Source organism: Mus caroli, unplaced genomic scaffold (genome assembly GCF_978045245.1).
Source record: "Mus caroli unplaced genomic scaffold, Mus_caroli_1 scaffold_8, whole genome shotgun sequence".
In the NCBI taxonomy this organism is placed as follows: Eukaryota; Metazoa; Chordata; class Mammalia; order Rodentia; family Muridae; genus Mus; species Mus caroli.
Window position 1 is genome coordinate 119821303 of NW_028227263.1, and position 11450 is coordinate 119832752.

At 52.6% G+C, this 11450-nt stretch overlaps 1 protein-coding gene across 2 annotated transcripts; it reads left to right on the forward strand.

Moving 5' to 3' along the window:
• Nucleotides 1-471: 471 nt before the first annotated feature.
• Ccdc97 (coiled-coil domain containing 97) lies at nt 472-8585 on the forward strand. Of its 2 annotated transcripts, none has more exons than XM_021168482.3 (5): nt 472-618; nt 3555-4007; nt 4695-4964; nt 5233-5362; nt 6594-8585. In XM_021168482.3, the coding sequence occupies exons 1-5, from the start codon at nt 570-572 to the stop codon at nt 6712-6714; spliced, it is 1023 nt and encodes a 340-aa protein (XP_021024141.1). In that variant the 5' UTR covers nt 472-569; the 3' UTR covers nt 6715-8585. The 2 variants fall into 2 exon arrangements, with proteins under 2 accessions (XP_021024141.1, XP_085698141.1); XM_085842015.1 differs by having other exon boundaries at nt 479-618; nt 3623-4007.
• The last annotated feature ends 2865 nt before the right edge of the window (nt 8586-11450 follow it).

Genomic DNA, 11450 nt, shown 5'->3' on the forward strand with positions numbered 1-11450 from the left:
AGGTTTCCTTCTTGTTTGGAAACACAAAGGTTCTCCCTCCAATTTAATCTCATGCCAGCCCTACAGGCTGGATGTGATAATAGAAGGAAGTCAAATCTACAGAGAGCACAGAGTTGGATGAGATGGTTCGGCGGTTAAAGATGCTTGCGGCCAATCTGGATTGAATTTTATCCACACTCCCATAAGTTGTCTTCTGACCGCATAAATATTTTTAAGAGGACTCAAGAGTCTATGCGATATGGCCAATACAACCACTCCAAATATTAACACACGAGAACCTCAGGTTAGAGTAGCGATCAAAGGACACGGTCCCCGCTGACTTTCCCGTTTGATAGGTTTAAGATCCATCTGCACAACCTAGCGCCTTTTTTTTTTTTTTTTTTTTTTTGTGCCTGCCTGCTCGGAGCGGGGCTACGCATGCGCATAGAAAGGGCCGCCTTTGACCCGGAACTTTGGTGCTTGGGTGCCGCTTAAAGACGCTTGCGTAACCGGAAGTACCTGCGGGTACCTAGGGTCCAGCCTGGCTTTCGGAGCCCGCTGTGGCGGTTACTGCGTTGGAGAGACCTGTTATGAAGGCGGTGGCAGCTGCAGAGGTGGCGGAGAGGAAGCCCGATAATGGTGAGACGTTTGCCAGGCTCAGGTGACCGGAGGGTGCTCTTGCGGTGTGACCAGGAAATGGTTCCGGCAAGCGCTGAGGACTCTAAGAAGTCTGACCGCCGCTTACTGGCACTTTCAACACTTGGTCCACTTTGTGGGTCTGGTTATTCGGCCTTGTAGCAGGTTGACGTTTCCCTTCTTCTTTGAAATGAACCCCTTTCCGTGTCCTAGGCTAACCCACTTTTTTACCATGACAACGCTTCAAGCAAATAACAACTCTCCTGCAGATTCTTCCAGTCTCAGACCAACCTTTCTCAAGTTAACATCATTTCTGTGCCAACCTGAGTTTCTCCGTATCCCATGAAAGCTCACTTACATCAGACCAACAGCCCCCATTGCATTCTAACCCTTCCTGACCCCAACGTCTGCCTCTTTAGGTCCTTTAGTTCTCATTCTGCCTCTTCAGGTCCTTTCTCCCTCGCACCTTTTACTTTTCTACTGACTTCCTACAAGTATTGGCTTGGAGGGGGTGGGGTTTTTTGTTTTGTTCTCAGCCTTTTATTATTGCCAAGGTCAGCCTCCAAATTGCTGTCATCCAATCCCAGGTCCCAAGGTACTGAGTTTACAGCCCTGTGCCACCACGCCCTGTCTTTAATGTTTCATAGTAGTCTGATGTGCGATGACAACTTGGAACTGGAAGTTACTGAAGCTAAATAGCAGGTGTGTGAATGTGGAGGCAGGTGTGTGTTCTAGTATGTGTTTCAATCTTTGATAATCTCCAATTGTGGTGGTTTACATCTGTAACCCCAGCACTTGGGAGACTGAGGCAGGAGGTTACCCTTAAGTTTGAAGACATCCTAAACTACATAGTGAGTTCCAGACTACAAAGTCAAACCCTGTACTATGAGGCCCTGCTTCAAAGTATATATATTAACATTTTCTGTAACAAAATTGTATGTATCTTTTAAACTTTCTGGTGCTGGGGCTCAAGCCTTATGAATGCCAATCACACTTGTTACCATGAAGCCATATAAGAGAATCTGGGGCAAGATGTGGTGAAATGGGCCTATAGTCAGAAGCCTAGAAGGTTCAAAGCTAGGGATTAAGGACGTAGCTTATTAGTGGGATGTTTGCGTAGCATGCCTGAGGCCCTGGGTTCAATCCCCAGCACCACCTAAACTGTTTGTGGTAGAGCAGGCCTGTCCTCCTAGCACTCCCAAGAACGTTTACCAAAGAAAAAGAGTGCCCCTTGGCCCTTCTGATGCTTTCCAAACATCCGGTTTCTCCGAGAATCATGCACACTGCTCATTATTTTCTTACCCATCACCCACTACAGCCTGGTCTCCACCCTGAATTTGTTCCAGTCTGGTAGGATCCCCAGTGACATCCATTCATGGCTATTCAATCTACTTGATTAGAGTTTTGTTACATTCTCATTGTTATTCATTCATTTGTTTGATTGTATATATATTTATTTGAGGTGGGGTTTCACCCTGTAGCCTAGGCTGACCTAGAACTCACTATGTAGTCTAGCCTGGTATAAAACTCATGAATCATTCTACCCCAGCCTCCTGAATGCTGGGGCTATTTGTGTGTGTGTGTGTGTGTGTGTGTGTGTGTGTATGTATATATATATTACTCTGCCCAGCATCCAGACTGTTTTCTTACTATACTGCTTCCAGCAGCCAGTGCCAGCCTGCCAGCCACCCCTCAATCCTGGCACAGTTGCCTTATGAGAGAAACAACATGCACTGCTTCCCGTCTGTTTCTCAGGCTGCTCTTTCTTAGCTCTTCCAACTGCCAGATACCAAAGACCAGAAACTGGGTGTTTGGTTTGTTCCTGTTGTTTCCTTTTTGGTTTCTTGAGACAGGGTTTCTCTGCGTAGCCCTGACTGTCCTAGACTTGATTTATAGACCAGGCAGGACTCGAACTCACAGAGATTCCCCCTGCCTCTGCCTCCCAAGTGCTAGGATTTGTGAGCTGCCATGTGGATGCTGGGAATTGAATCTGGACTCTGGAAGAGCAGCAGCCTGTGCTCTTAAATGCTGAGCCATCTCTCCAGCTACAAGATGTCACTTTCCTGGCAAGCCTGTTACCCTGCAGTTTAAAAGTGAGCCATCCTAACATTTGCTGCTTCTGTCTTTTTTGGCTTTTTTGGATACTTTATTTATTATCATCATCATCATCATTATTGGTTTTGTTTTTGTTTTTGTTTTTGTTTTTGTTTTTTTTGGCTTTTCGAGACAGGGTTTCTCCGTGTAGCCCTGGCTGTCCTGGAACTCACTTTGTAGACCAGGCTGGCCTCGAACTCAGAAATCCGCCTGCCTCTGCCTCCCGAGTGCTGGGATTAAAGGCGTGCGCCACCACGCCCGGCATCATTATTGTTATCATTGGTGTTTTGGATTTTGTTGTTTGTTTTTTGAGATTTTTATTTTGAAATCCAATATCACTGTGTAGTCCTGGCTGGCCTTGAACTCAGAGAGATCCACTTGCCTCTGCTTCTTCCACACTGAAACTAAAGGTGTGTACCACTGTACCAGGCTTGTCCGACTGTCTTTCTACCTAGCCAGGGAAGCACGTAATATATTCCATGGTTTGTTTGTTTGTTTGTTTTTTGGTTTTTAGCCCTGGCTGTCCTGGAACTCACTCTGTAGACCAGGCTGTCCTGGAACTCAGAAATCCACCTGCCTCTACCTCTGCCTCCCGAGTGCTGGGATTAAAGGCATGTGCCACCACGCCCAGCATATTCCATGGTTTTGTTAATTAATTAGACTCTTGACTGTGCAGCATCACAGCCTGTTCACCATTGTCTCTCTGTCTAAGGCCTAGAACATTACCCAGAATGTAGCAGGTACTCAGTAAACATGAGCTGTTTGAATGTGTCAGTTCCCAGCCTCCTCCTGCCTAAGCCCCCTTCCCCTGATGCCCTTAACTAAAGACTCCTCTTGACTCTCAGACGGTGTGGAGCCCAGAGGTGTGCACTGGGGGGAGCTGAGCCAGACTTCCATTCCATCTGGACCGCAGGAGAAGGAGACACCAGAGAGTACACCAGACATCCCCAACAGTGACAGCTCCCAGGCAGAGAGCCCGGCTGTGAGTGCCATGTTACATGCCATCGCTGCCAGCCACCTGCCTGTGTGCAGCCAGCAGCAGGGTGAGCCTGATCTGACAGAGCCTGAGAAGGTGGCCATCCTGGGCCAGCTGTATCACAAGAAGCCGCTGGTGTTCTTGGAGCGCTTCCGCACAGGCCTCCGGGAAGAGCACCTGGCGTGCTTCGGCCATCTGCGTGGAGACCACCGTGCTGATTTCTACTGTGCCGAGGTGGCCCGGCAAGGCACTGCCCGGCCTCGAACCCTGCGCACCCGCCTGCGTAACCGACGTTATGCTGCCCTGCGTGAGCTCATCCAAGGTGTGGGGGGATGGTGGGTGAGGGGGACAGAGGTGGGAGGACGGGAGGACTGAAGCAGAGCAGGAGCCCAGAGAAATCCTTGGAGATAGGTTTTGAGACAAAGAGACCAGAGGCACCGACCCTGGAGAAGTAAGGGAGAGAAAGATAAGCAGACAGGGTCAGAATGCAGATGACAGAGTGGCATCTGTGTGACACAGTCTCACTATCTAGTGCCCAGGCTGTCCTTGAACCCAAATTCCCCAGCCTCAGCCTTTCACATGCTAGCAGAAGTGGCACTGTAGATGGTCACTGTCCTCTGATGGACAAGAGCATACACAGCATCGGGGTAGTCAGGCTGCCACCTGAGGAATGGCATCCCATCTTCACACCATGCACACATCGAGGGAAACCAAGGGGGCATGCATGTCCCCTAAGGCCACCCTCAACAAAACACCAAGAAGAGCCTGGTGTGGCGGTTTATACCCCAACACTTGAAAGGCAGAGGCAGGAGGATCTCTGGGACAGGATCCCTGTCTACATCGTGGCTCAGGCAGGCCTGGGTATATGAACAGGCTCAGCCCAGGCTATAGATTCAATGCCCCACTGGCCTTTAGGCACCTGTGGGTGGTTTTATCTTACAAGCAGGGCATTCACGCACATGCCTAGACATGTGTGCTCACACACATGTACCTTGCCTCTTATGCACAGGAGGCGAGTATTTTAGCGACGAGCAGATGCGGTTCCGTGCCCCACTACTGTATGAGCAGTACATAGGACAATACCTCACCCAGGAAGAGCTCAATGCCCGCACAGCAGCCCCACAAGCCCCCAGGTCCGGCTCTCCTGGCACGCCTGCCTTTCCACTCTCCGACCTGCTGTTTCAGTCCTACCAGGAACGGGAGCTGCAGCAAAAGCTGCTCCGGCAGCAAGAGGAGGAGGAGGCCTGCTTTGAGGAGGAAGAGGACAGCGATGAGGAAGGTAAGGGCAGGGCTTGACACCCCACTCCTACCCCTGTGTTGTGTCACCCGGCTGGGCCCCAGCCTGTGAGAACAGACATGATGTCTGCCCTCACCCCCTTCCCTGCCATCTCCTCATGATTGCTGTGGTACAGGCTCCAGGGCACAATATCACCATTGTGTCCAGTGTGTGTGCCAGGAGGGCAGAGACTGGGCTGTCTCAGCAGCACGGGCTGGGCATGGGATGGTAACCTGTCTCCTTCAGGCTGCCCACCTGGGTATCTCCACAGACCAGAGGTCGGATAAAGACTCGGAAGCCTGGGTGCCTGACTCGGAAGAGAGGCTGATCCTTCGAGAGGAGTTCACCAGCCGCATGCACCAGCGATTCCTGGACGGCAAAGATGGGGGCTTTGACTACAGGTGCCTCCCACCCCCAGCCCAGCACCCATGGTCCCAGGCAGGTCCCTTGCCTTTCCACAGACAGCCTTCCTTAGCAGTGCTAGAGTGCTCAGGAATAGTTCCCCACTGAGGGTCCTGGTGTCAGTCACTCTGGAAGTTTCAGATCATTGAGGGGAGGTGGCTGTCCCTCTCAGAGCCTTAGCCCCTTCATCTGTAAACGAAGGGATAAACTGAGCCAACATTTAATGCAGTGTTGACAAAGCATTAAATGAAGCCTAATGGGGCACACTTCATCCCAGCACTTGGGGGACAGAGGTGGTTGGATCTCTGATCCAGCCAGGGAGACATGATGAGACCCCATCTCAAGAAAAAAAGAGAGGAGGGGTAGGGGAGGGAGGGAGAGAGAGAAAGATGACATAACTGTCATCCCTAGTCTGGCAGTTCAGGACCCTGCCTGCTCACATCCAGGTCCAATGACATGGGAACTGTGTCCACAAATAGTTTCATTATCGCTGCCATAGCGACCATGCTGGGATCCCACAGCTCTGACATCAGTGAGGTCCATCCACTGCTAGCCGGGGCCACCAAGGCTATGCAGTGTTGGCTCTGGCACCTATGAGCCAGCCCCGCTACTATACTAGGTGACCCCGAGGACACCAGAAGAGGGTACCCAAGCCTGTTCCTTCAGGAGGGCAGCAGATACCCAAATGTGTCCCATGATCAGTTTACACTTTTGTACGTCTGCTGTCTCCAGACCCTAGGGTTAAAGCAGGGATGGATGTAGCCAAGGATTACCTTCCCGAAAGGAAATCTCCCCTGCAGCAGGAACTGCCTGACTTCCACTGGTGAGGGAGCTCTGAACACCGTGCGGGGAGCAGAGCAGTGGTCAGAGCCTCAGTGGGGTGTTTTCTGAGCAGCTCTGCAGAGAGCAAGGGTGAGCACAAGTGCAGGCACCCTGAGACACAAAGGAACTCCAGTGCTGAGGCAGAACTGAGACGGCTCATCCCACAGGAGTGGAGCCTTGGTGACTCAGGTCACACAGTGGAACTGGGGTGGGTGCCACATAAAAGCCTTAGAAGCCCGAGGGCTGTGGTGTTGTCACACCTTCCGATCTGTCAAAGAAGCGGGCATTTTTTTTATGTAGGCTGATTGGGAAAACACCTCTTTAGGATTCCCAAAGGCACAAGCACACCCAGGAGGTCAGTTCCCGAGCTGGGCCTGCTGTGACGCCTGACAGCTTTCTTCTCCGCAGCACGGTGGATGACAACCCTGACTTTGACAACCTGGACATTGTGGCACGTGATGAGGAGGATCGGTACTTTGATGAAGAGGAGCCTGAGGATGTGTCTAGTGCAGAGCTGGGTGGGGACTGATGGCTCTCACCCTTGTAGCCACCCCGCAGGCCGCTGACTAAAACTGGCTTAGTGACTCAGGCCATCAAGACAGGCCCTCTAGACTTGGCCCACCTCAGACAATGCCTCCACTTGTGTTTAGGGGTTCCCACTCCTCTCTGGGAACATTACTGCTCCTCTGGCTCTGGCCCCACCTGTCTTTTCTCTTTGAGATAGGATCTTGTTATATAACTTGCCAGTGTTACTTGCTTTGTAGCCAAGGCTGGCCTGAAACTCAGTCCTCCTGCCTCAGCTGCCCACAGGCTGCTTGTACAGGCGAGTCCCTGTGCCCTGTCTACCTGTCTTGTTCTTACCCACTTTCTCCCTTCATGCCACTGCCTCACCTCTCGCTTCCTAAGTCTAACCTCTGTGCATCCACCTTCTACCCATCTCTGTGTCACGGGTGCTGTGCCCACAGCAGGGCCCTGACAACTGTCTGGTGGCTGCAGCTGCCCCATGGATGCTAGTGTCCAGCTCCACCGGAATGCCAGCACAGCTCTGAGCTTCTCCACCTCTCTCTGCCAGTGTCCTATGCAGGGCCCTCTTGTTCCCCCAAGCTCCCACCTTACCCTTCATGCCTTCCCCACCCTTGTTCACTTACATGGATCCCCTGGCCTTGATGTCTGCCCCTCTTTCTCAGCCTTTACTGCTCTGGTTCTCTGGGTCCCCTTCCCCAGGCCTGGCAGCCAAGGGCATCAGAAGCCTTCCTTCCATGTGGGTGGAGGTTAGGGGAACCCAGGTGGCACCAGCTTCTGCTGCTCCTTTTTGGACACTAGCTGGGAGTGCTGGCAGAGGCAGGGCTGGGTACCACAGGGCCAGCTTGAGTGTGGGAGGAACTTGAAGAGGGGGACTCTCCCCTACCAACCCCCTTCCCAGCCACAGTTTTCCTTTTCCTCACTTCCTCCACCTCCCTCTCCCTTTCCCTCTCCTGTTTACACTCCCCAAATACGCACAGGCTGTTATCATGGGTCTTGAGTCATCACACACACAGACACACAGCCTGCCCCAGTGTCCCTGCCCCCAGCTGGCCACAGGGCCCGCCCCACAGAGCCCCCTGCTGCCCTGGGCTAATGAAAGCCAGATGGCTGCCTGTGACTCAGCCATGGCCTGTGGGAACCCAGACGCCCCACCTTCCCATGCCCCACACCCGGCCCCTGCGCCCCCAGCAGCCAGAAGCAACCTGCTCCTGTGGGGATGGAGGCCAGCATGTCTGGGCCTGAGAATCCAAACTGCTGTGGCACTGAATGGCAAATGACTGCAGTCTACTCTGGCCATACCTGAAGGAACCTAAAACTGCTTTGTAAAGCCAAGGTCCTGACCCTGGGTCTTGGCTCTGCCCTCTGTATCAAGTAAACTCACCCAGGGGGGTAGAAGGTGTTCTCTTAAACTGTTGAAAGATCCTCAACAGCTCAGCCTGGGCCAGGCCTGACTGACACCTCCTAACAGACCTGGAAACAAGACTGTCAGTCGCCACTTGTCTCAAAGGATGGAAAGAACCCAGAAGTAGCCATTTGCATCTTGAGACCACCTGGCCTCCCAGGCAGAGCCAAGACTGGAACACAGCCAGTGTGCCTCCATGTGACCTCATTGGACAGCGGAGATGCAAAGACAGACTTCCTCCTGTCGTGGGGGACTGTAGAGGAAGGTGCAGGTGTTGTGGCACATAGTATGGTGGCAGGTGGTGGACTGTTATACCCCTACCCTTACCTCCCCAGAGGACGCAGTGAATCCCCAGCTGGGACCCCACCACACTGGACAGGAGCCAGGAGTGCTCTTTTGGGAAGTTGTGGCTTAAGTATTTTTCACAGTTGACCAGTGTTCTGTCCGATCATTAAACTTATTTAAGATAGAAACTGCCATCCATCAATCTGTTATGTAACTTTCTAAAAGAGCTGAGCTGCACAGCCATTGAGTCAGGATCTGGAGCTAGTCAAATGGCTCAGACGAGCCTGCAAATGAGAGACAGAGGTGGGGCCAGCCACCAGGACAGGGATTAGATGAGGAGACAGGAAGAAAGGTGGAGACAGAGGAGGGGGCAGAGGCGGCAAAAGCACACCCCGCTCGCTGGAGCAGCCCCCACGGTGGCTGGCGCCACTGCTTCTGATCTGGATCCTGGGGATGGGGTGGGCGGAGAGGCTGAGTCAGGGAGGGAGAGCCCCTCTTTGGGCATCCGGCCCCCACCTCCATGTCTCCTGTTTGTCCTGCCCTGGACAGGTCTCTGCTGGCTGCTGCCATGCACCGTGACACCCCCACCTCTCTGCCGCCTGCTCTCCCAGCCTCAGTTCCATTGTGGGGAGGTTCCTGCCTGCCCCACACTGTCCTCATTTCCTACCTATCCCATCTGTACCCCTGTGACTCCCATCCTCTCCCTTTTCTCCCTGGCTTCTGCCATTAATCCCCAAACACACTTCTCCCTTGTCACTCACCAGGCTCTGACACCCTTGTTGGTAGCCTGACCCCACCCCCACCCCAGCCTGTACCCTCATTTTTTCCTGTCCCTCCCCCTGCTGTCTCCTGGTCCATCCCCTTCCCTGTCTGTCTCTCAGACCCTGGGAAATCCAGGTCAGAGCTCTACTGGTGGCCCCTAAGAACCTAAAACAAGGGGTCACCACCTTGTCCCCACCCACGAGAGGAGAGCAAGGCTGCTGATCCGTCTGAGTAGAAGGAAATGTCTGTGCTGTGGCCTGGTCATCCCCCACCCCCCAGGACCTGCTGGGCTGCTCCCGCCCCGAGTAAACAGCCCCAGGGATATTTATACCAAGGCCGGGCGGAAGGCCAGTGCCCACCACAACCCCTGCCCTGCCCTACCCGCTGCCACAGCCAGCCCCGAGCCAGCGTGGCACCCTCCAGCAAAGGGACACCGCAGACAGGCTCCACTCAGCACAAAGGCCAACCAGCGCTGGTCATACAACAGCCAATGGCTTCACATAATAGGAAGTTTCCCTCCTCTGAAAACATCAGCATATGGTAAAGGGTCCACCCCCACCCCATCCTAATGCAGACACCTCCAAACCCTGTCAAAGGTGACCCATACAACCCACAAGCTGAACTCCCCACCCTAGCTGAAACCAGCCCAAAAGGACATGCAGGCCTCTAAGCCCCGTGAGGCCTCTCACACAGACACCGAGTGTGCTGGAGACACCACGGATACAAACTGTGAAATGTGTGTTAGACTATGAACAAAACATACTAATCACAGAATGCTGCCCTCGGGGCTGAGGCTGTAGCTAAATTGGTACAGTGCTTGCCTGGCGGTTCATCCTCAATGTTGCATAAAATCTGTGATCCTAGCACGAGAGAGCAGTGGTTCCCAACCTTCCTAATGCTGTGACCCTTTAATACAGTTCCTCATGTTGTGGTGACCCCCAAGCATAAAATTCTTTTTGTTGATACTTCGTAACTATAATTTTTTTCTGTTATGAATTGTAACATAAATTGTGTCTTCCAATTGTCTTAGGGGACCCTTGTGAAAGGGCTGTTGGACACCACCCCTCAAAAGGGTCTTGACTCAAACTGAGAACTGTTAAGTTACTCTAGCTAGAGAAACAGGGTAATTAAGAGTTCAAGTTCTAGCCAGGTGCGGTGGCACTCCCAGCAGTCCGGAGGCAGAGGCAGGCGGATTTCTGAGTTCGAGGCCAGCCTGGTCTACAAAGTGAGTTCCAGGACAGCCAGGGCTATACAGAGAAACCCTGTCTCGGAAAAAAGTTCGAAGCCAGCCTGGGGTACATGTGACCCTGGGGCTAAAGAAGTGACTGTTAAGAGTGACTGTTCCCTAGCATACCTGAGGCCCTGGTTCTGATTTCAGCCCCGCAGGGGTGATGTCTCAGCAGTTAAGAGGGGTTACAGCTCTTCCAGAGGACCTGAGTTTGGTTCATAGTGCCCACGTCATGTAAGCCATCACCTGTCACTCCAGCTTAAAGGGAATCTGCCCACCCTGACCTCCACTGGGACCAGCACTCACATACATCATTAAAAACATTAAACTAAATGCTTAAAAAGCATACACATAGCTCACAAAATCACCCACCCGCAAGGCACACAAACACTGGTAACGACCATACATATGGATCAAAACCAGCTGAGGTAAGAAACAAAACACACACCACCTTTCAAAAAAAACAAAAAAACTCACAGACCCACAAAAATGTATAAAACACCCCAGTTTCAGGTAGAACCAACACTAACTGCAAAAATGTATACCCAGGGACCTGTGAAGATTCTACAGGAGAAAACAAATTAGACTCAAAACTCATCCCAGAGATGCAACCCGCTGGTATAGCAAACAGGACTAGCGGGAACCCACAGAAAGAGCTCCAGCTTGCCCAGGCGAAATGTGAAGCGGCAGACACTCAGCAGAAATGTGGCACTGCTAGCCACAAACACAGAGCTGAACACACACCCCAAACTGACAAAGCCAGGCAGGCCAAAAGCCCTCAGGGATCAGTGGGGGTGGGTTGAGGGGAAGAAGGGGCTGCTCTGAACACCTACAAGGTCACACTGGAAACAAAACACATTGGTACTGTGTGCGCCTGGAGATTAGGCTTCAGGGGAAATTTTGTTCCTGCCTCTCCCACCCTACCCCACCCTCGCTCACCCAGTAGGTCCAGGACGGGACAGGAAGGCCTGTGCAGGCCTCCTTGGCTGCTTCCTGCCCTGGAAGTTGGACAGGAAGCTAGGGCTTGAGCCGGAACCCAGGCTCCCTCCCACAAGTTCCCCCC